The 25666-nt window shown below is 44.9% G+C and overlaps 1 protein-coding gene across 1 annotated transcript in view; it reads right to left on the bottom strand.

Annotated features, from left to right (window-relative positions):
* Nucleotides 1-226: 226 nt before the first annotated feature.
* Nucleotides 227-25666, bottom strand: part of slc36a1 (solute carrier family 36 member 1) — a 33314-nt gene continuing 7874 nt past the window's right edge. The window contains exons 7-12 of the mRNA XM_070962547.1: nucleotides 25028-25112; nucleotides 22968-23195; nucleotides 21303-21401; nucleotides 20968-21134; nucleotides 19464-19633; nucleotides 227-2649 (exon numbers count right to left, since the gene is read on the bottom strand). Of these exons, the coding sequence (XP_070818648.1) occupies nucleotides 2375-2649; nucleotides 19464-19633; nucleotides 20968-21134; nucleotides 21303-21401; nucleotides 22968-23195; nucleotides 25028-25112 (1024 nt within the window). The 3' untranslated portion in view covers nucleotides 227-2374. The remainder of the gene's footprint in view (nucleotides 2650-19463; nucleotides 19634-20967; nucleotides 21135-21302; nucleotides 21402-22967; nucleotides 23196-25027; nucleotides 25113-25666) is intronic.

Genomic DNA, 25666 nt, shown 5'->3' on the forward strand with positions numbered 1-25666 from the left:
CCAGAGGAAGAGGAGGAGTTAGCTCGGTAGGTTAGCTTCACTGACGTCCCTTTCTGTCTATCTTTAGATCTGATTTCTGTTGTCACTGTTGGCTCAAACTTTAGCCGAGTGTTTCTCGTTTTTCGCTTCAAGCTTAGTAAAAACCAAAATCAGTAAGAACCTGTTTTGGCAGATATAATAATAATAATGGCAGATTACATATAAAAGACAGTGAAGCACACGTAGATACTTTAAATGTTATTTATTCTGAACGAGGAACAAAGAAATGAAAGACTGCGAGAATGAAAATGACTCATCTGTTTGAAGTAATTTATCGAGTACGAATCTCAAACACTTGTTGTCCAATCGGAAAGTTTGGAGTTTTTCCAACTGCTGATGAAACAACAGTTTAACTGGAGGATGATTCATTCAAATAATAAAGAAGAGGGTTAAAACATCATTAATTGCAGCCCTAAATGAGAAAAGCAAAGTTCACCTTTTTTGGGTAGCTGCACATCATCATCATCATCATCATCATCATCATCATCATCATCATCATCATCATGATTCTCTTAAAGTGTCAAGTGGGAACTATTTTAGCACATAGCATCCGTCCAGCAGACGGAGAAAAACTGGTGTTCTGTCATTTAAAACTAGATTAAACATTTCTGTGACATTTACATGTGCAACAAACGAGCAGATACACAGAAGCAACGTCAGCCGAGGTTCAGACCAGCAGCTGTGACAAATCGTTTTCTCATAAGGCTCACAGCGTTCAGCTTTTTACCACTTTCCACTGATAAATACCTGTATTTCTGTTGAAAGACAGAAATCAAAAATCCTTCTTTTCACTGCCACATAAACACTGAAGACGCACAACAAGCACAGAAGCTTTCGAGCGACGTGAACAGCACGCGTTGCTTCAGCGTCCGTCTGCTTTGTACAGCAGGTGGATGGACGGCGTTGACGTTACCGACATAACACCTACAGCCTGTAACTAAAACCTGTGTTTTATATTACATACATATTACATTATATTACATGCTCTCTGTAATTAAACCAAAACAACATTTTCAAGGTTAGCAGTGAAGTCTTAAAAATGCATGCCGTTGAATAAAAAAGACTACTCAAAAATACCATTAACCCATAATTTAGTAAATACATTAAAACATAAAAACACATTAAAAAAAAAAAAGAATCGGATCAGAAAAATAAAAAGACAAGAAGAAAAGTGTTAAAGGAGAGAGCTCCAACACGAACGAAGCCTCACAGTCGGATGCGCTTCGTCCTCCGGTTCACTCTCACATTTGACTGGTTCTCCACGTGCTCGTTCTCATCAGATCCGCATCAGGATACGTCGAGAGTAAAAGCCACTTTTAAGACGGATTCAAACATAAATACTCTTCATCGCGTCCTGAACAAGTCAGATGAGCCGGCTGTTTTAGGGAACTGTGACTGTAACTGCTCCTCCTCCCTTTGTGAAATGACGTCATTTCGGCATGAAAAGTCAAAGTGATTTGTAATATTTTTACGAGTATCTCATGATTACAAGATCCACAGCTCACAGCTGGGACTTCCTCTCAAAGTTACGAGATACTGATCTCATGATAAGAGCCGTGCGTGTGATCACTGCATGAAGATCTCGTTATTGTGAGATACGAAGTCGCAATTACACAACCAGGATTATTTTTTCCTTTGGTGAACACAAACACTAAAAACGTTCTCAGACCCGGCCGGTCGATTGTTAACGTGAAACTGGTTCGTGCTCAACCCTTTTGTTCTCCTACAGCCATCGTAAAGTTACAGTTACTCCATCTGAAGTTTGTCTGTGTTAAAGTAGTGTGCCGTTTCACTCGATAAGGCAAAAATCAAAGTGCAACAAAACAAAATGTTGATTTTTTCTAAATGAGGTGCAGGGTGATCAAACGCTCTAAAAAGGCTCTAAATGAGGTGCTCTGAGCGCACATGTTAAAAAAAGATCAGAAAGATCAAATCGGTACCGGCTGGTGAGGTAGTTCGATTTTTGAATGAAATATTTTAACACATCAGATATTCCGGCTGTCAAAATGATAACTTACCTCTGAAAACCTCGACACTGCCTCCCGCCTGAAGGAATGACTCGTCATTATTACGTTAGGATTGGATTGTACTACGTGGCTGGACCTGAAACTGCCAGTGGACACGTATGTCAGATGCCACAGGACGCGGTGGTGCAGCAGCGATGATGAAACACGCCAAGCGCTCCGTCACGCTGAAACATGTGATGGATGAAGACTAAAATGTTCGCCGTGTCCAACAGCAGCAAATCAAAGAGGAACAGAATAAAAATGTGCCCTAAAATGGTTTCTGGATGTCCCGGGTGTTACGTCCACCTGCCAGCAGTCACTTCTCCTCATCACTGGACCATGTAGGACGAGAACGTCCCTTCATGTTTTTGTCCATTGCGGGTGACGATCTGCTCGATGGCGACGTAGGTTCCTGTGAGGAACCCCACCAACCCGATCAGGCTGATGACGATGTTCTTGACGGTCACCAGCGGCGGCAGGTCCTCGTTGTGAAAGGCTACAATCTGCAGGAGGGGGGGGAAAATCAGCGCCAGGAAACTGCTGCTGACCGAGCCGACCAGTGAGATGACGAGGTCCAGCTCTGGGATCAGGATGGCGAGAGCACCTGGAGGAGCAGGGACACAGAGAGCCAATGAGAGAGAGCCTTACAACAGGAAGGAAGTGAAGAAATGACTGACAGACTGTAAATCTACGCTTCCAGCACCCATCCTGAGGAACCGGCTCGGTCTAATGTCACCTGATCAGACTGAACCTCCTCCTGCTCTTCACACTTTGTATTATAGAATCAGCGCTGCTTGAGACTGTGACCTTTGGCCTCTTTACAAAAGGTTTCATCTGATTTTGAACCTCATAATCCCATCTCAAAGAGGATCTCTGATTTTACCCATCCACACTTCTGTCACACCAGAACGATCTCGTCTAACAGAGGAGACAGATGAGGACATGATTGGACAGATTAAAGGGACAGTTCCTTCATTTTCATCTGCTCTGCTGCACACACAGCATACAGTAGAAAACAGGACAAAGGAGGCTGAGAGGAGAAGAAAGAGGTGGATGAGAAAGTGAGGTGAATCGCAGGAGGAAAGAAAGGGAGGAAGAGGAGGAGAGGAGATGGATGAGGTCAGAGAGATGACGAAGCAATGAGAGAACAGGAGAGAAATCCACAAACTGAGAAGGACGGTGTGCGATCGTGGGGTTTGTTTTTCAGGTGTCGGCGGGAGCAGATAACCCGGATCACCTGTCGCCATAAACCGCTTCAGGCGGCCGCGCTCGGACAAAACCAGCTCTGACCCACGCCAAGCTGTAACGACCGAGGTGTGCGTTTCCGTCCTGCTGACGAACTCCACAGCAGAGCCTCGAAACGGGCTCGTGGGCAATCGCTACAGGCACGGACGCACCTGAGCAGAGTCCTGCTCGCTTTGCTACACACACACAGACACACACACCTCATCTCTCGCCGTGTCCGTTAGCATCTTCTCTGCAGTCAGTGGAGAGGACGAGTCAGGTGTTCTTGTTCTCTCTGTGTGTCGGACAGCCATTACCAGCGGCTGATAAAAGACTCTTTGAACCTTAATCAATTGTGCGCTGCTGCGTGTTCACAAAGTCTGTCAAATTAACCTATGGGGTGACGGCAAGGTCGAGCTTTCATGTGACAAGCATGGTGAAAGCGCCTCGCCGCCACGCGCTCCCGGGGAGTAAACCTGTCACTTCTGGGAAAAGGCCCTCACAGCTGAAGGGTGCTCTTCAAACTGCATCTGAAGGTTTACGAGCCATCAAACAAGGCCGACGCGGCCGTGAAGGAGGGCGGCGAGGGGGGAGTCGGGGAGGGGCGGGGAATACTGTAAGAACGCGCCGAGCTTTCATAGCAAATAAACCGCAAGGGTGAGGCTGAAAGGCTGCCGTCCCACGAGGGAGAGGCAGAACGTGGATCATAAGGCAGCTTCAAAGGGCCGCAGACGGACGCTCCCGGCACACTAATGTGGTCGCGCAACATCCAGTCTTACAGAAACAAAGAGGAAATACTCCACTTTCTTCCCATCGGCCTGCTGGGGCTTCGGTGTGCCGGAGAGCACTCTAAACAGCGAGGCGCCCCTTCAGAGGACGAAGAAGACGTTTGAGGAGGAGGAAGTGTGATGATGGAGGGAAAGGAAAGAGTGTTTGATCAAGGCAAGGTGACCGCGTGACATCATCAACGGCACCTTTAAGGCCGAGCATCGCACCTGCATCGACTCTCCTTTGTGAAGATGAAGACTGAAGAAACTCACTTAAATAATCTGCAGTGTGTGTGTGTGTGTGTGTGTGTGTGTGTGTGTGTGTGTGCATAATGAATGTGATTATCATTTATGTGACACAAAACCAGATAGAAAAAGTGCATCAAAAGGGAGAAATGAAAATAAAACTCTGAAAAAGGAAAATGAAATGAATACTGTCAGCAAGCAAAGCTTCACACAAACAGCCTGGCGGCCATAAATGCACAAGGCTACCAGAAGGAGTCCTCTGTGCACCTGAGTCTCTGCAGCCACGGCGAATGAAGCAGGTGTTATTCAGCCTGTCATAGTGGGAATAACACTGCTGTGTGTGGCTGTCAGTCCACGGAAGTGAACACGTGCCATCACCAGCCTGCAGATAGAAAGACGCGTTCTCATCTAAAACACACTGAATCGATGCTTCGTGGAGAGACTGACGGCGGCACAAGCAGCCATGAGCCAGCTCTGCATGCTTGGAGCTGAACCCTTACACCCACCAGCATCGACACATACGCCGGGCAGGTCGGGCCAGTTCAAATCAGCAGCCGGGCAGACTTAGAGGGAAGTGGGGGTCTGGCTACCTTCAGACTATCAGCGGGCAGTTTCTGAACTGACTCTGCAACTTCTGAATCCACTGGGAGATTCAGCGCCTCTGCCAGGTGGAGTCAATTACCTCCAGAGCCAGAGAGTTAGAACCAGCAGTGGGGATGCTCTGAGGTCGGATCAAAGATTAACAGACAGGGTCTTGGTTTCCTTTTCTCCACAGTCAACCTGGATGTACGAGACACTGTCCTACTGTCTCGTTTCCTCACCTCGCCGTCAGCAGGACGGAGCCGCAGGACCCAGCTGCCTCCAGCTCGGGCGCTTTCATCTGGCACAGTCGGAGCTGGCCGATCCGCTGCTCAGCGGACTGCAGCTCATTAAAGATGGGGTGGGGGGAGCTCAGTCTCCCCAACAGACTCTGAGGCTGTTTTCACTGGGACCAACAGCAAACCGACAGTCAAGGTCTGCGTATGTTAATGTTAATGAGCCAGGGGTGGATCTGCTCGACGTGGAGCCAGCAGGAGCAGGAGCTCCATTAAACTTGAAAAAGCCAGAAAAATAAAGACGTCTTCTTCATAATAATGGCAGCATATGGCCGATCATAGACCCCCACCCCTTTCCAGCGAGATCAGGATCTCCCCTCATCCTGTGATGGTTTAGTTTATTAATGGCAGCTTAAAAACAGCCACATTCAGCCCCTGTTCAGCCTCTGTTTCAAGCCAATGTTATAAATCAAGGCTCTGGATTGGCTGACAGGATACAGGAAGTCTGGTTTGAGTGAGATTAATAATCTGAAAAGCTTGAGTGGAAATGTGCATCCATATCACACAGTACGCTACCAGAGGAGTGAGTCTGTGTGTGTTTGCTTTGCAATGCAAAAGTTAAAACAACTTCAGCGGTTTTGCTTGACAACCCTTTAATGTTTTGAAGTATTAGCTCACTTTGCTCAGTGATGTATTGGAGCTGAATGAGTGGTCTGAACACTGATTACTGTGAGTTAAAACTGTATGCTGCCCGGCCCACGCCGTCGAGAAGCGATGTTAATCTATGTTATCATCCTTTGACTGAGTCCATGTGAAGCTTCTTTCTTCTTTTTGGTAGAGAACAGGATGACTTTGCCTTAGAAAGCCTCATTTTAGATAATGTGTTGCTACATGTCTCTTGCAAATGGCCGAGGTTATTACACCGAGAAGGCGCACTCCTGAATGAATGGCGACATGTTGCTGTCTGACATAACGGACAGACGGTAATTAGATGGTTGGAAAATTGGCAGCGCTCTCTGAGCGTGCGATGGTTCAGCGTTTCGGTCATGGACGCCATCTTTCCTGATGATCACAGGAGCCTTTGATGCTCCAGAGGACGGGACATTTTGGCCGTCCGGCCTGTCCCGAACTAATCTATGAACCACGATGCTGGAGGACAAAGACTCTTGAATATGTTGATTTGGAGTTTGTCTGTTGCAGTCTCATTACTCCCAGCAGAGTCTATCATTTAATCAGTCATGATCGACAGTCATTAACTTGGCATCAAACGCGCCACCTCCGCCATTTCGCCTGAATAACTGCCCTCTCCACTTACCTGCTTCTCGCCTTCCATCTCTCTGTCAACATAACCTCTGGCTCACCTCCTCCTTCCCTACTACTTCATCACCGTGTCGAGTCAGCAGTCAGTTTTCCTCCTCACCCTGATGCACCGACCGAGGAGGAGAAACTCTCCTCCGAACCATCAGAGCGCTCTGCATTAATCGCTTTAAAGTGTTGTTTTGGGGACTGATGTTTCAGATACACCGACTGAACCTTTATCTGCCACAAGACATGACAGGAAAGATGAAGCTGAGTCAGCATACAGTCCATCCATCCATAAAGATGACACCGGGGTGATTTACACAGCAAACTCTAGTGCTGTAACTAGTAGCTGAGTTTACATTAGATGACTGATGGGAAATTATTTGATAACTTGGATGACTGGATCGATAATGTCAGGCTTTTATCTGGTTAGAACTTCTCAAATGTGAGAATTTGCTGCTTTTCTCTTTGGGTTTAAATTATTGACTGGACAAAAGATACATCCGAAGGCATCACCGTGGGTTTTAGGACATTTTGGTGGACATTTACTCGCTGGTTAACTGTGGTGACGGCAGTGCTGGACAGCTGGTGCATCACGTTGGTCCAGAATGCAACATCACGAAAAATATGGGATGGATAGAAACTTGTTTGGCACCACCATGAGGTTGACATGTCTCAATAACTACCTGACGTATTGCTGGTACGGGTGTTTGGTCCAGGTGCAAAATTGATGATTGTGACGAGCTCAAGCAAGACGGAGACCGTTAGCTTGCTTCACATGAAGCGTTAGCATGGTGAAGTTAGCGGTTTGCTCAAGGCGCCACCCTAGAAACCGTTTCACAGATATGCTAGCGTGGCCGTAGACTTGATCACTCTTTTCTGACGTTTTACAAAGTGTAGAATTAATTTATAGTAAAAAATGACATCACAACTTAACGCCGCTGTTTAGCATGATCATACTACTAAACGGTATCTGAGTAACTGACATTTAATCAATACGTGGTTACTATGAATTATATACAATCGTATGTATGTACATGTATAGATAATCAGCATGTGTCCAATAATTAAATAAAATATTAAAGACTGAAGTCATATAAACTTCAGAAAACTTTGCTGTTATAGAGGAAAGTGTTGAGGAACGTACCTTAAATTTCAGAACAGTCCTTTGTACATACCTCAAGCCAAGATGAGTCATCATGGCTCCAACGCAAAATAAAAATAATTTTCACTTGACAAAGAAAGATTATACGTGGGCCTGAGGACGTCGAGCAGGGGCTTGTAGAAAAGCATGAACATGTCCTTGCTCTGCAATTACTGGCTTTTGTTGGAGGGGGTGGCTGTCCTTGCTAAACCATTCCTTCTAGATACTCCACAAATGGCCAGACTTTCTTGGGAAATTAAATAGATTATTTCAGCCCTTGGGATACGTTGTAAGAGCAGTCAAAACCTTTGGCCAAGCGGAAACGGGATGCACACTGATCAAAGTTACCAGTTCAATTTACGGTGGCTGGAATAACGAAAATACGAGGAAACACAAGTTGTCATTACAACTCTTCCCTGTGAGCATGTGTGAGGATTCATTTCATCGGGAGGTGACGGTCTGCTGCAGGGGCTGTAATCAATTTGGACTGCGATGATTATTTATTTAATTTGTATTTAAGCTTTATTTAACCAGGACAGATCTAGTTTAGGCTGAAACAACTCTGAGTTACAGATAACACAAACCACATATCCAAACGACACCTCAGGTGGTTTCATATTTGTTTGTGAACAGTTGATGTTTTTCAAAGTCTGACGATGCTCAGCTCTCACTGACATTGTAGTTACGAACTGTCTTTCTGATTTTTGCCTCCCTCTTACGTTCCTGTCCATCATATTGGAGATTTAGTTCATGTTTGTAGATTGCTAAAGCAAATCATTTCCTGCAGCTGCTTCACATTAAAAGCCGTCCACTCGCAGTAAGCGGGAGGCTTTTCTGTGATGCCAAATACAATATATTTGTGCAGCCTATTGGCTCAATAGCTCCAAAATGTCATCAAGGTAGATAACACCTTTCTCCATGCTGTCCTGTCCTATGGAAAACCATCTGCACCACTGCCAGCGTGAGTCGAATGGCCATGATTGCTCACGGCGCAGCTCAGTGTGAGTATCCTCAACCCTTTAAAAAGGCCTCTTAAGTGGGAGAACTGCCAGTGAGTCACTCCAGATCAAGAGCTGAAGCTTTTACCCTCTTGATAAAACTCGACTGGACTTCTAAAAGGCATCTGGCCATTAGTCATTCTTGTTCATTCTGGGAGTCACTTATCTGAATCTGATCTGACCAAAATCATATCATCAACCCATTTCAGCAATTTCTTCAAATCTGCACATACACGACTATAATTATGTCCAAGAACAAGACATCTGTCTGTATCCCGCCCTGCATCAGGCATACGTCAACATTTTCTGTACATGATGAACATACAAATCTGTTTTACGCTCAGATTTCCAAGCAGCAGGACATTTTACAATCAAGGCTTTTTCTCTTTGTGATTTGAGGTAGTGTCTTGTTCTTGGGCTTCTCTGTGAACAAGTTTATTTTGTGCCCTTTCAGATCATACAGCATTGTTTTCACCTGACTAAGAAGCTGCTGGTGTCTGTGACGAGCAGGCAGCTTTAAATTTGGCCACACAACATGAAGAACTTCAACAGTCGGGGGTACTCGCATGTGTGTTTGAGGGCTTTCCTGAGGAGACACAGTGATATTAAGTTATAGTGTAGAAGCACATCAAGCCCATAACCCCAAAGGCACTAAATGATCTAAAGCATGCTCTAAGTAAACACACCCATCACTTTACTGTTGTATCTGCTATAAATCACTGTAAAAATGCCAAATGAGAACATAAATGTACAAACGGCACCAAGAACAAAAAAGCAAAATGTCAAGTAAAACAAGGACAAACTACTATATCAAAGCATTTGAACAGACTATAGAGACTGTGAGTACTCAGGCGTATAAAAACACACCTCGCAGCGTGGATCTGAAATGAGAGAGATGTAAGGCTTGAACAGACGCCTGGATTTTATGTGTGCTGGGTAATAAGCACTAACAGAAAGAGTGCAGTGTGTTGCGGGAACATGCTTGTTTGTGAGAAAAGGAACGGCGTGGCCTTCAGGGTGGAATTACAACTATGTTTACTTTCTGCAGCAAAGACAACAATTGTGGAAAATGATTGCTCTAAATTGTAAGGCTGTGAGGGACGGTGTTATACATAAGGATGTCTGCTGCTTGTTTAACGCCTAGTTTTTATGCATAAATCCATATCAATCTCTTCTGAAGCTATCATTTTGAAATAACTGACGTACATGTTGAACAAAATGGAAAGCGGGCCTCTGGATGAGCGATCGCGTTTCAGGGTCGAGGTGGAAGAGTTCGTATCACAGCTATGATTTTCTCCTGCGACACCATCATAAGCTGCCATTCTTTCTTTTTGGCACATTGTACATCAAAATACCACCAAGAGACCTTTCTGGCCTGCCATGCCATTTGTTGGAAATGCAACATTTCAATGCATGATACCTGCAAGATCCCAAAAATGAAACCAACAAACACAAAAGACATGCCAGAGTCATTCAGCAGATAACAAAGCTAAAAGAATAAAGGCCCTCTAGTGGCCACGTCAGGGCTCATCACTGCCTCCTTGAAGCTGAAACTGTTTGAAGGAACGAACAACAGGAAAAGCAATGATCCTCTGGGAAACAAGATACGTTTCCTAGAAATCTACCCTGATGGGTCTGCAAACATTTCCTTTGCACAAGTGGGAATTTTGCCCTGTCAGGACAGCTTGAGAAAGGTTAACAACATAAGACATTATGATTCATCCACTGGGGACCATGAATATCTGCAGCAGATTCAATGCAAACTGGTAACTTGGTGTTGAGATAACTTGAAATCTACCAAAGTGGTGGTTAAAGGGAGAACTGATATTAGTTCAAGATGTCACTAAAATCATAGAGTCATCCTCTGGGGACTATGTCATTTTATTTACCCTAACTGTTACCCAAGTGTTGACGGGCCACTGCCCTTTTTTTAAAGGCATTTTCATGCTGTGGGTGTGTTCAGATACGACTGAACGCCTTGCAATCGATATGAACGACTGAAGGTTGAGCCGACAAAGTGGCCTCATTGTCAAAATGCCTTCGAGGTTCTTTTCACTTTAAGAAGTTGAAGAAAAACCTAAACTGATAAAAGTGAAAAGCTTCTTTCTTTTAACAACAAACACACTTATCTGTAAGCACGACTGGGAATACTACAATAAAAATAATGACAAAAAGACCGCAGTGCTGTGGACAAAGACGCTCCCAGTGGACACTTGACTTTATCTCCTCACCAAACAAGGCTGAAGATGAACAAGCCTCAGGATCAGAGAGACTGTTGTCCTTTCCTGGCTTGACATCACACTGATCTATCTGTATTTAGGAGGCCTCAGGTGCTTCTCTGGGTTTTTGAGGAGGTCTGAAACCACAAGAAACGCTTAAATGATAACAGCACTTCAGTCGACCTGTATGTCCTGCTTTTGTTGACCTATATGTCCTGCTTCTGTTGACCTGTATGTCCTGCTTCTGTTGTCCTGTATGTCCTGCTTTTGTTGACCTGTATGTCCTGCTCTGGGAACATAACTTTTTGTCCTGTTATGTGTAAAAAGGACACTGAGGACATACAGTACAGGGTGCCGAGAGGCGTTGGACACTTCCTGATACAAATCTGGGTTGTGAGCGCTTAGCGAGGATGAAGAATCAGTTCAGGTCACAGAGGGACAGTGCAGTCTCTGAACAGTTACCTCCTGCTTCAAACGTGCAAACTCCCAAAAATTCCTGTCTTGTCAGGATGCTAAGCTACACGCGATGCTTTATACCAGAGGATACCAAGAGGATAAGACAAGCCGGCATCAAATGTTGGGGACTAAGCTTTCTTTCCCTGGATAGAAAACACATTTGCTGACACAGGGAAGATTTTATATTTCTTGATTTCTGTGTCAATGGAAGATTTGGGACCGGTGACCATGGTGACACCCGACTTAATGTTCCTGTTCTTTTCAGTATTACATCTCCGCTTTGTGATTTAGATTAATAAAATGTGCATTTTGTCAAATCTTGCCTTGTGGAGCTGAAAGGGGTATTAGGCTGTGCTCTGACCGACAATAGCACTGAGCAGAAAAACGCAGCTGGGTGGTGATGCTGGTGGTCCATTGCCAAAGGGTCTGTTGCCTGGCAGAAAGTTGGACCTACCACCTCAGTTTCTGTGCTGAAGCAACGCACATTTGTCAATGCAGTTTCCTGTGTTTTTCTCTTCAGCAGCACCCTTTTTCCCTTGAGGGCCCTGTCAGGTGTCAACTCTTGGTGTGTGGGCAGCTTTATAATGCCGACGAGGGATATGGGCAGAGGTGACGGTCTATACAAGAAGGAAAACAATCAACATGGGGGTCACTTGACGAGCAGACTGGATCAAATGAGATTTAGACTTATTGGAAATCATCGAAGAACATCCTTTGGAGGGTCATGGGGCGGCTGGAACTGACCACTGCTGATACCGAGCAAGAGGTCGCCAGTCATTAACACTTATCTAGATATTAATTAAAAATACATTACTTGTGCTTAAAACGTATCACAATTTTGATGGAATGCACTCTGAGTTGCTTCAATGGCCTGAAAACACAACTCAAGTGATGGTTACAGCTCTGCCTACCTTCTGTTGTCAGAATTCTGTGGACCTAAAAATCAGGTCACAGGCCAACTCTGACGTAGACACTGACAGCGAGGAAACATAATGACAAAAGCTATGAGAGGGAGAGGAGGCTGACAACGGAAAGAAGGCTGAGGAGGAGTGAAAATGAGGGAAGACGGAGTTGGAGGGCGAGGCTGACCTTCCCCGCCCAGCACGAGGTCCATGCTAAAGACAGAAATCCTCAGGCTGACCCGTCTGCTCGCAGTCCGGCTGCTGTGGCTGTGCTTCTTTTAGCTCGGCTGACACACTGAGCGAGCTGTGGTTTGGATGTTTGGGGACAGAGGTTGTTGTTCGCAGATAAGGCTGCTTTAAAAACGTGACTTGCACATTTAGACGCTGTGGTCTGATTTGTTTCTCTGATGTGACCTTTGGGGGTGATTGTTCTTCTTGTCATTTGCAAGAGATCAGGTGAGACTCCTGCATTCAAGAATTGCTGGCATATCTCACAATGGATGCTGTGATAATAACAGAGGCTGAAGGATGCAGTGTTTCATTATGAGCAGCAGCTCTTTTTAAATTTTAATGACATTGTATCTTATGCAGTTTTAAAGCTGGTTTTTGGCTGGTAAAGTTACCAGCCATTGGCAAACAAATCAAAAAGTTCATTTTGGTCCATGCCATGTGTAATTGTGACCATCTATCACATATTATGCACATCAGAGGCCTGAAGAGTTTGTTTTTTTTTGCTCTAATCTTTGCTTTTACCTTACTGAAAATAGGGAAAATAAAAGGAAAGTTAGAAAAATAACTGTCATTCTCTGTAGCAGAGTACTGCTTTGTTTTGTTTCCTTCCCCAGGAATAAAATCACGACCCATTATGATTTGTCTTACCACCCCCAAGTACCCCCAAGTTAGGAAACACTGATTAACACAATAGTTTGCTTTCAGCTCTTGTTTTGGTGTGGAAGTACTGACCCCGACCTCAACCTGATCCAACACCTTTGGGATGTAGCGGAACATGCCAGAACTCATCACTTAACATCAGTGCAGCAAGACAAGACAGACAAGGTAATTCAGATAAGCTGAAACAGGCACAGAAAGCAAAGGCCAAACAACAGAGGTGAATCAGCTCCGCAAGACGTAAAGGTGAGTGTGTGCACACATCACGTTTCTGAAAGGGAAGAAATACGACAGCGCGACAGTCCAGCATCATGCAACGTGCATTCCCAGCGGCACGCCACCTTTGTGCCACAGTGCTCCGGGATGAGGTACAAAAAAACAAAGCGAAGAGGAGGAGGCTCACGCGACATCCTCATGTCCTCTCTTGTTCCCATCAACAGCTTAACAACACACGCTAGCTGCTCAGCTCAAGCCTGTGGCAAAGTGACTCAGACAAAGGAAGCACTTCTGAAAATGAAATGACCAGTGCAGCCAACCGAGCTGCCATACAGGCAGAAGACAATACGGGTGAGTACGACTGGTGTATTTAAAGCTCCATCAGAGAGGGGCTCACATGCACAGCAACAACTGTCTGGAATTGGGTTGAGTTTCCCATTAGCGGTGTTATTATGTGGAGAATTTGTGTGATTGTAGTATCTTTCAAATACTTCTGCTCAGACCATACATGCTATTTATGTAGCATGTTTCACACACAAAGGCAATTCAAAGTGCTTCACAAAGGCAAAGAAAAGCACTGATACCAGCTGACACCACAGGAAGATGTCGAATCACGCACACGGGCCCCGACGATAATACAAAAACAACAATTTCTCTGTTAAAAGGATTCTCTAAGGCGCTTTTCCTCAGCTGTACCTCTAAGGATAGAGGGCTTGTATGCCACTACCTGCCACTTTCAGTCAAGAATCCCTTCATGCAGCTTTATCAGGTGGCGTCCATCTGAGACCTGTTGACTGATCAAAAGGCAATCGAACGACTGTCTTTGGGCAATCCTCGTCAACCCAGTAACATAATGTCATCACGGCACAATACAACCGCAAGAAACAAAGCAAAGCCATGTAGCATCCCTGCAGCTGCCACTCAGAGGCTCTATGATCTGAAACAACAGTAACAGCATCAGTACACTCGTGCACCCCTCAGCCATCAGCGCTAAATTAGAATAGAGCGCTCACTTCAAAAGACATCTTCCTGCACTGAATTGAACTGACCTTTCAAGCAAAGCGCAGCTCAGCGGAGAGAGAAAGAGACGAAGAGTTTGCTCTTTTAAGTCTGATCTGACTGAGCTCAAACGGAAAGCAGTGCTGCGGACAGACCAGGATTTGTTGTTTTAGCGACCACAAATACCGAGTCACGGTTTGTTTTAAAGCTCTGCCGCTTGAAAACCAAGAGTGAAATCACAACAGCTGAATAACTTTGGGGCATCAGTCGATACTGAACTTATTGCGACATTTCCACCATCGTTTGAAAGCCATTTAGACTTTCCAGGCTGCCAATACGGTGATGTGGCTAACTGATTTACTCAGATAAAATCCTTTGAAGATATGAAACAACAAACCAAGTAAACAAACACAGTATGTTCAAGATATTTAGAGACAGAATAGCATTATTCCTCCTCACACTGGAGATCGAGACACTCAAATCTTGGCCATCTATTCGCTTAAATACTTTCTCTCTTTTGGAAACTTTTAGGATGAAAGCTCGTTCAGGAAGATGTTCAGGCTCCTCAGCTCAGACAGAAGTCTCTCAGGAAATTACCATTGGAGTTTTAAAAGCTGTTTGCTCTTCATTTTAAAATCTGCTTTTCATCTTTTTGCAACATTTAGAAGAAGACTGTAAGCTATCTGATGAGTGAAGCACCTGCTTTGTGCAGCCACGTTCAGGGGTTTGTTTCCTCGCAGACTGACAGCGTCTCTGCTGCTGCACACTCAGATAACCTTACAATGCAGACCAAGAGAAGCAAACCCACATCGCTAAAGTACGGCGGCAGCGGTGTAAGAAAGACAAAAGCTTCTCCCTCCGGACAGCCAAGAACCAACATCTGTTCTCCATTCAAAGACTCTCAGAGGCTTTCTCCTCGAGATTTACTCTACTCATACGCAGACGACGGTGCGCTGCTTTAATCTCATCGAGTATTCTGATTCAAAACCAAAAGCAATCTTCTACTCGCAGATGTGCATGTACGAGCAACGCGATTCCTCCTCCGGTCCCCTGTGCCTCGCTTCCTTCATTCGAGCATGCATCACTGGGATCCCACCGGAAGCGAGTCTTTCTTGTTGCTGCGCCATCTCAACATTCACAACACACACCGCTCTGCGCCCACCAAACCTCAAACCGTCATGCAAATGACCTGCAGACATGAAGAGGCACATGCATGCATTTATTCCCTTTTATTAGCTTATCAACATGCATGTGCAGAAACCTGTGCAGCGTGGCAAATGTCATCTGCATAATTCTCTACAGGCTCCAATCACAGCTAATAAAGGAAATGAAAATCCTGAGGCTAAGGAGCGCCGTGGTTCTCTAACTGAATAAGTCTGCCGTGACTTGAGGTTTCATTCCACGTGAAGTGCAGCGAGGAGGGAATGGCAATGAGGCCGGACACTTCTCGTCCAGAAAAAGACTTTAATGTTTTCTCGATATACCTCTTAGTCTGTCAAAGTATGATTACATCAAGCGTGGGACTGAAACAGCATCAGTGACATTTCTGTACAGCTGTTAAATAGCCTGCGTAAGATATATGTCTGTCTCTCAGCTCTACATCTTCCTCTCTGCTCCATTTCTCTCCCTTACTGCATCTTCTGCATAATAAAACAACCTGAAGCACTCCTTGGTGCTGAGAAACCAGCATCTGTGTCAAACTCAGCCTGAGATGGCCACATTTATCTGTGTATTACGAACTCTTTACATCTCCCTCCAGACTGATGTGATTTAAATTGCAGCCTTGACATCCATCATTTAATGGAGGCTTTTATGCAAAGCACTTAACATCGCCACGAGGGGCTGGACGTATAATTCCAACCCAGAAAGTGAAACTTATTGGATATTGTTGGCTGTGGGGGTTACAAATGGCATTATACCCACGAGCCTACACATGATCATACACAAGTCAGAGGGTATAAAAAAAGACATAATTAAAGAGTCCAAGTCTGATGTGAGAACTTTTCCCAGGCTGCTTTGCCTGCCGTACAGGAAGTTAGGACATAAGAGACTTTTGACAACTCTAACATGACACAGAAGCGATAACACTGATTCGTTTCAGGGTGAATTTGATGCTTCTCAACGTTTCTCTTGCGGGTTCAGTGTAAATGGAGATCTCGGCAACCAATCTGTTTTGATGAGCTGTCTCTTGTAAATAAAGGAGAATATTCACAATATTCATCTTCAGCAAACTGTATTTTGCAGCAAATGATAAGAGATCAGTATGCTGTTAACAACACACCCCCGTGCTGATTTGATCCAAGCCTTTCCACATATATTCTTTGTGAACACAATGAAACACGGTCCTCCTCATTACTTGTAGATTAGCCATTGATTTCAGCGTGCCTGCTGGAAACTCATTACTCCTTCGGTTCCTTGTTTTTGACCGACTAAGCTGTTTTGAAGGCCTCATTTAGCCTTTTCTTCCTCTGAACGGCAGCGAGAGTGTTAGTGAATCCTCACTCATTTTAGAACGAGGCGCTGGTTAGCATCATGCCAGTTTTCCATTCGCGATCCATCCATCCAAAATTAAATTAGTACCATCAATCACATTTCTTCCACAGAATGTGATGAGAGCAGAATTCAGTGGAGCAGCAGGTTTGTTTGGCGGCTTAAAAACTCTGTTAATGCAGTCACTTTCCATCACCTCTCCTGGGCTGGGTTTCTTGTAGTCTGAATGTCTTTCTCTGAGTTCCCCGCTCAGCTGCCGTCCACATGTGCTGAAAGACATCAACGACCCAGACAAATGGGAGGAATTCTGGTTGAATATTATCAGAGTTTACTGATGTTCAGAGCAGGTGATAAGCTGACCATCACTGCTCCTCTGGTGGATCCATTCTTCCTCCCAGGTTTCTCGCAGCCTGAGCAAAACTCTTCTTCTTCCCCGTTTATAATGTCGCGCCTCAGCCAGGGGAGTCTGCCCTCCCACACAGGCCTGAACACTCCAAGTGTTTGTTCCTTTGGCATCGGACTGAAGCTCACACTCGTCTTTACTGCCATGATGCATGTCCTTTATATGGCATTCAGTCCGAGCGTGCCCTTTATCACACAATGAAACCAACGTCACGGCTGTTTCGTTCATCGCATCAGCAGCCAATCAGAAATCAGCATCGTATGTGAAATTTTACTTTCAGCCTATTTCAATACAATTCAAACTGTCAGACTTCAACACATTTTCCCAGTAATTCCTGGACCACAGACACTCAGACAGCTCTTACTGGGGGGATCCTGAGGTGGTAGCTGGGAGGCGTATCCCCTTTCGTGTGTTTTGGGTCTGCCCTGGGATCTCCCACCAGTTGAAATGTCAGAATAACTCCAGGAGAAGGCTTCCTCAACCACATTAATTGACTCCTTTCAGCGCGGAGGAGCAGCGGTTCTGCTTGCAGAGTTTCTTACCGTGTCTCTGAGGACGAGCCCACAAAGACGCCGTGGAAGGGAAACTCATCTCGGCCACTTAAATCCATTACCTCATTCTTTCAGTCACTACCTGGAGCTGATGATAGGTTTGAGAGGGTTAGAGTGTCGATCAGCTGGTAAATTGGGAGCTTCACCTTTGGCCTCAGCTCTGTCTCCATCATGGCAGTCCAGCACAATGCCTATATTACTGCGAGCAAAGCTTCGACCTGTCAATTGATCTAATGCTCCATCCGATCCTCACTTACAAGACTTAACAAAACCACAAGACAAGCAAACCCCTTCATCTGGGACAGAAGAGTCCTTATTGTGAGGTGCTGACCTCTTCTCTCAACCACATCATCCTCAGTTTGTGCTACAGGACACGGTCTGACAAAGCCGACTGAATTACAGCATCAGCAGGGCGCCGGGATGCAAGAGGTGGACACGCTCCATCGCTACGCTGCTTCTGAAGAGTCCGTTCATTGAAATGAATTGGGATTGGTCAGAAGAAATCAACTTGGCAAAGTCCAACACACACAGACAAGAAGAGCAACTTTTACCAAGTAAATGGACACAACTCTCACTCCGGTTCTACATGGATGAAGCCTCAGTCTCCCATATTCCCCAAGCACTGTCAACAAAACACCATCATAAGCCCTCTCTGAGTCCACAAACACCCTGAAGGCCCGGCGGCCAAAGTCCCCCAATGCTTTCAGTATCCTTAGTAATGAATAAAAAGCTGATCCGGGCTTCCACAGATCTAAACAGCTCTGAGCCTCCTGAGCAGAGCCTTATATCCACTCGTCCCCTCAATGCAGGCAAATTCCAGCATCTTAATATGAGAAACGTGCAGAAAGGTAGATTTTTTTAAGGTGGTATTTTATGTTTCCCTCACACACACACAGATGAATGCATTCGCACAACACACAGAAAGAAATGAGCAGCCACCGTGACACACTGCGAGATGGACACACACACTTCACGTTTCTGGCTGAATGTCACAGAACGAGGTTAAAAATATGATATTAAAGAGCAGCGTTTCCTCCCGACCCACTGCTATTTTTAGGAGAGCGGCGGTCCAATCTGCTGGTCTCACCGTCTAATCTCACACGGGCTGTTTTGACATAATGTAGTGTCTGACTCTCCTGACCGCACACAATAACCTTCAGCAGCTACAGCGGCGAGACAAACCGAGGAGACGTTTAAAAACTCCTCACTGCTCCGTTTGCTTTCATTGTAAATGACCACACAAGTCAAAATGTCGCCTGCAAAGACGGGTCTCAAAGAGATTCCTTTGAAAATGGAGTTAAGAAAGAAGTTTGGTTTGAATGTTTGTCTGCCAACATGTGAGCACAGCTGCAGGCGCCGCTGCCACACCTGAGGCATTGTGGGAGAGGACTACAACAGGGGTCTGACCCCTCCTCACAGATTTACATCTTCTACATCCGTCAGTGATGGCAACAATGTTTAAATACTACATGCACGACTGACATCTCCTTTCATTCAATAATTCACCAACAAAAAATACATAGGTACACATTTTTTAAATTACAGTGAGCGTGAAACTCCATCATTTCTGTATTTACTGGTTCTGTGAGTGTTTGATTAAGAAAAGTCATACAATCACAGTCATACTATCCATCAGAGGAATAGTTTGAAATGCTGAAATTAGAGACCTAAAGAGAATAAGCATGCAGAAATTCAGCAGAAAACAGCAGAGAGAAGTCAGAAAAAGAGCTTTTGCAGCTTGTCCTGGTTTCATGGATGGACGTTTGGCGTTTTATGTTGTTGGCTGGTTTAAACTTACACGTGATGATGACCAAGAAGGAGCGGAGCAGCAGGTTGACGGCCATCTCCCACCTCGGGGACACACGAGCCACGACCGGCGGGATGAGAATCTCTGCCGGGACGTAGAACTGCAGGGCGAAGGTGATGAAAATACCGAAACAGTAGAGCAGCTTGACGGCCTGGTACGTCCTGGAAACAGCGATGGACAGAGGAGGGGATGTTGACACAGAGCCACAGAAACGTGAGGCAGAAAGGAGACTAAATGAAAAGTGTTGTTATAAATCTAAATAATTTCCATTCGTTTTCGTGCACTGAGCTGCAACTAATAAAAATCTTTATTGAAACACAAAACAAGCATCAACACACCATCCATCAGAAACACATTACAAGATGAAGATGAATTAATTGGCAGTGAGACAAACAGCCAACACTGACGATCTTCTACTCATTTTTTAAAAACCGAGATGTTGGTAATTATAGCCTTTGAGTTTTCAACCTCGTTGAACAGCCAATCTATTCCACTAATTAGCTGCATCAGTCCAGTCACAGGAGGCATTTCAAAAGACGTCCGTCTCCTGTCGCCGTGATGGCAGTAACAAGTAATGAGAAAACAAATCCAATCAGAGCATTTGGTTTTTGTACCTTTATTGTCCCAAAGAAGTAAAATGAGCTCATGGAAGGAATAAAAAGAGTGCACATTTTAGAGAGGAAGATGAACGGTGTTAATCAAAACCTACAAACCACGCCACGAGACACACGCACCAGATCTGTCTGCAAAGGCAGTCAGCTCTGTTAAAGTGAAAGTGAGCTTATATTTTCTGATTATAGCACCAAACAGTTGGCAGATACTGAACCTGAAGCTGTCAGGGCCCTCGAGGCCTCGACTTCATCGACACACATACACGAGAGCAGTAAAGCACAAGGATGAGGCCTGGAAGCCTCGATGAATGTTCACTGAATATGTCTGCTGTTCGTTCTGAATGAACGGGCTGTGGGTCTGCAGGACTGTGAATCAGCCGGAGGGATCAGAAGCAAAGGAATCTGTTTGGATTATGTGGTGGTAGCGGCATCTTTCTGCCACTAGAGGGCATCAGCACTCCCTCTCTCATTTGCCTTTAATTGATAATTCTACAGTCCTGTTCTTGATGTGAGCTGTTATTGGTGGAGCTTTTCAGCAATTACTGAAAATCTAATAATTTGACTTCTTTTGTGTTTATACGTACATGAATGGAATCTTTCAGATAATCTTGAGAAACAGGCACCAATGCTTTTGTAACTGGCATTAAACCAAAAGGCAGTACGTGCAGGTTTAAGTGTGTCTGTCTGCACCTTTTCAGCCTACAGACTGGGCTTAAACTCGCTGGCTGGGAAAGCTGAAAGCCTTTTGTTCTGCGTGTTGAAATACTACCAGAACTGATAAGAACAGCACACTGTCCAACATCAGATCCTTCTGATCAGCTGCTCAAAGGCTTCACGTCAGGTACCAGCATCTAAATGTGATCCAAACGCTGATGTCATCTCACCAGCAGTTGGGCAGGTTCAGAGTGATGCTCCCATCTATGTGCTCTCCAAAGCACAGATATCCGATGGTGCCGAGGCTGATGTACAGGAAGGTGACGATGCCCATCCCCAAATACAGAACCGGGATGAAACTCTGAGGCCTCTGCATCTTGTTCTCCAGCGGAAGAACCTGCAGACATCGACGTTTGAACGTCAAGACAGTCTAAAGCCCTAAAAACAACATCTTGGCAGTCTTCCTGTGAGTTTTTCACTTTAAAATGTCACTTCCTGTCAGGCTCTTTATTCCTGTTTAGGGACGTTACAACAAAGGCTACATTTGTGTTGACATGTCACGTACCACTCCGATCCCTTCGAAGGCAAAGATGGCCGTCCCAAAGAAGAGCGGGTAGTCTTTAGCTTTGCCGACTTTTGGTAGGGTGATGGGGTACGGGATGTTCTGGAGGTAAAAAAGAGAAGAAATGTGAACATTAACTCCACATTCTGCAAAAACTGGATCACCTTATTTGATATCATTATCCGAGACGTCGCTCATCTCTGACTGGCTGCTTTGTTATTTCTGAAAACCACACTCCTGTTCCACATCTCACCGTAGATCTCCAGTAAAGAGGTCCATTTGGATAATTTGTAATCAAATTAAGTAACAACACCTTGTGCCGAGGGGACAGCGCTCCTGGCCCTGTTGGACAGGTTTGCTGCCAACGCTGGAAAATCACATTAGCTTGTAATAAAATAACAAGATTGGAGTCTTTGATAAGCAGCGGCGCAATAAGCAGGATAATATAAAGAGAACTGCCATTACTGCAAAATAAACCCAACTGGGAGAATAAAAGGCAGTGTAGCCGTCAAACCTCATTGTGCAGACTGCAGCACAATCCCACGTCCATGAACGTTCCTCCTGTACTGTGAATTACATGTATCTGCTGGGGAAGGACCAGCTGGGCTCTAAGATTTCACTTTGGATGACCAGATTTTATATTACTCTTAAAATGAAGGTTGACAGGATGAGCCAAAACCTTGAAAGCACCATGTGGAGTCATTAAAGGATCACATTAAAACTATTATACATCCTGGGGTTAAAGGCAGAGGCGAAACGCTGGCAGGGCATCAAATCAATCCCGGGAACAAAGAAAAAATTTTATGCTCGTAGCTTTTATGCTCTAGCTTTCCCAAAATTCCTTGCTTGCGTCATTCATCAGCCACACAAACACCTCACGGGCCACATATATCTCTTAGTGCTGGATCTTTGTGCGGTTTCTGATGCAAGAAATTGCTTTTTTCAAGGCAAGGCCATTTCTCTGGGAACACGGCTGCTATATATCTGTAAAGGGCAGAAGCAGCATGATGAAATACTCTATAACCGGAAAACAGGTAATCTGGAGACTGTGTCACTATCAGTTGTCCTGTTATCCATAACAACCCCAGAGTTCAATCCGCAGAGCCGAAACAGAGGAACAGATTATCACACGCTGAAGGTAGAGTCAGGCTTTAAGCCGGCTGCTTGGAAGCTCAAGTAAAGAAAAGATCACATTAGATCCCCCCTGCACCCCCTAACAGACCGCTGGATGCACTTGGTTGTATTGTACATGTGATCCCTTGGATGTCATTTCCAAAGCAGAATTTCATTGTTTGGAGAAAAAGATCAGCACTTCTGTCATGCTGACATTTCTGCCTTCCTCTATTGTGAATTTCGTCGTGCGTACATGAAAAACTAACAGAGTTTAGTATTTCGGCCACGTCATGTGACTGTCAGTGTCTTGATTTCAGCTGGAGAAACTTCACTCTGTCTGACAGATGTGCTCGACAAAAAAGCACCACTGTGGCAGAAGAAAGTCACCACTGATCTGTGCGTTGATGAACGTACTTTTAGAAATCTGGTTCACTGTGTGCATGAAAACAGACTCAGGGGGAGAGAAGGTGGAGCTGAAAGCTCAAACCTCCTCTGAATTAATGAAGGCTGAGGAAAACGGATCAGAACGAGGGCTGTGACAGATCGGGTGTTTACCATGAGCGAGTAGAAGTAGATGAGGACCAAGCTGGCGGTCATCACCAGGTTCGCCAACAGAGAGAGGGGAGCCAGGTACTTCAGGTTAGGGGTGAAAACCAGCAGGATGATGAAAGGCAGGAAGCAGAGCATGTAGAGGCGGGAGTCGAAGCTCGGCACGAGGACCTGGGTCTGGTTGGTGTAGTTCATATGGCAGCTGAAGGTGGTGGCGTTGGCTGCTTCCACCACCTGGTGATGGTGATAATGATAAGTCAGCTTGGAAATTAGAGAAAGAAGGAGAGTGGCTCTGCTGGAAATATGTGCCTGAATATGATGCTGCTATGTAGTTTTCGCTTTTCACCTGTTCTCACAGCAGGTTTTTTGGAAAAGTGAGATTCTTAGAATTTGACAGAAAACTAATTTATTCACATTACAAACAGTCTGGACAAAGAACAAGACGGTGACTGGCTTAAACAAACTCAAAGAGACGTGACTGCTTCACTCTGCAGTCTGGCTGGCACATCTGATCACATGGTGGACAGACACCGCCATCTAGTGGTTACAAACAGTACTGCACAAATGAAGCCCATCCAGGACCACACGCCACCTCAAGAGACAGAATTTAGTGACCGACGCAGGAAGTGTTTGACTTGTTAACACTGAGATTTGCTCACAGTGTTTTTGGTCAAAAGTTTCACCTTTAGGCTTTTATCCAGCAGAACTTTCAGTGAGGGCAACAGTTAAATTCCCAGATCTCCCACCAGTACGTGGGATCAATGAGGTGCTAATAAGGTCACCGGTCAAAGGCCAAACAATCAGAGATAAAACAGCAGCCATACAGAGAAATGCTTCATGACATTCAGTGAATACGCTTATCGAGGCAACTTTGCTATCAGTCCTGGATTATGGTGACATTTTATTAGCGCACGTTTCAACCCTGAAGCTTGTGGCTGCTGTTTGTCGCTCTGCACTGAGATTTATGAGCTGGCTGATCCTCTCTCTGTGCTACACCGTGGATTTATTCGTTTATTAGGCCCTTACTGTTTTAATGTGGACCCTTATCAAACAAGCCCAAATAATGTAAACTATTAAATGTGAAATTAAATTAGATTTTAATTGTTTTATTTATTTAGAAGGTTTTATTATTCTGCAACTTTGGCTTTTAATTGTTTTTACTTTTTAATTGCTGTTTGTGTTTCTTGGTGTCTACGATCTTTTGTCCTTTTTTTTATACTCAGGCGTGTTAGAAATGAAGTCCCCGCCTCATGAATAATAAGAAAATAAACATTTGAGTTACAGTAAAGCTTTTGCTCAAATGAAAACTGCTGTCACCTCAAACTTAAGATAGCAAAGATAATGGGAAGTTAAAAAACACCATAAAGCAGAAGAACGAACGTGTTTTCTTATGCAAGAGTTCGTAAAACGCACGCGAGTAAAGTTTGTAAAGTCCTCTGAAGCTGTGTTTGGTTGTTTCTGTCCCCGCCTCGTGCAGCAGATGTTACATGTATGGTCGCAGTGTTTAAGTGTTTTCTGTTGAAGCTGCTCAGAGTAAATCTTCCCTCCCTGCTGTTACACTTTTATCCCCCTCCTGCTTTGCTACTGACCTATTTGTCGGTATCTAGCGTGGTGTGTGTAAACTTTGAGCGTCTGCTGAAATCCACTCGCTCTCAGGGAGTCCATGTCCATACATGCACAGCACTCTTACATAACCCTGGGACCTGCCAAGTAAACTAAAATAACCTGAAGATCCGAACGGAGGTAACGCTGTAAGTCCATAATCCAGAAGCAGGTTCACACACACATTTACGCTCAACCTCCACGTTTATTGGGCCGTGTGAACAGCATCAATCTATTCTGACATTCAGAGCTGTGCAGGTCAAAGGTCAGGAGACACAGTAACCCACACGTTATGTTGACACAGCAAACAGTCTGACAGTGGTCTGACAAACAGTGCAACTATTCCATAATGAGTAAACCAGAGAAATCACATTTCAGTGATTTTAAGCAGCAGTGTTTTTCCTTTCAGTGTGTGTGTGTGTGTGTGTGTGTGTGTGTGTGTGTGTGTGTGTGTGTGTCATGACCTGTTTGATATTGTCACTCAGGAAGACAAAGTAGACGCAGCAGAAGCCCAGCTGAGTGATGATGAGGAACAAGTTCACCGTCTGTCTGAGGGATGGAGAGAGAAGAGAGGTCAGACAGAAGCAGACGATCGCCGCACGCTCACACAGGAGGATTCAGCTCCGACAGGAAGATGAGCGCGGCGGCTTTCTGACAGGAAACGCTGCCTTCAACACGCCAGCTGCACACAGTTCACGGCTCTGTGCATCTCTGAATCATCTCCAGAAATGTCCAACAAGTGTAATTTGGTGCTAACTATAGAAACCTGCATTGCATGGCTGCGAGTGTTCAGCTGACCCGCTGTGCGTTCACTGAAATACTCTGATTACAACAGCAATTAAATTCACTGAGAGTGGACCAAACGTCCCAATCTTCCCTACAATTAGCACCAAATTAGACAGCCTTTCCAGAAAATGTTCAAATGATTTGGAAATTCTTCAGAAACATAATCAAACACTATCATTAAATCACATCAGAGAATAGATAATTCCACCGTGATTACATTTCACAGCAGGAGAGCCTCTAAAGCTGCATTTACGGCGTCTCGCAAGACAAGAAAACTCTCCGCTGACCTTTGAAAAGGAGATAAGTTCAGTACATTA

Source organism: Chaetodon trifascialis, chromosome 5 (assembly GCF_039877785.1).
Source record: "Chaetodon trifascialis isolate fChaTrf1 chromosome 5, fChaTrf1.hap1, whole genome shotgun sequence".
Taxonomy (NCBI): domain Eukaryota; kingdom Metazoa; phylum Chordata; class Actinopteri; order Chaetodontiformes; family Chaetodontidae; genus Chaetodon; species Chaetodon trifascialis.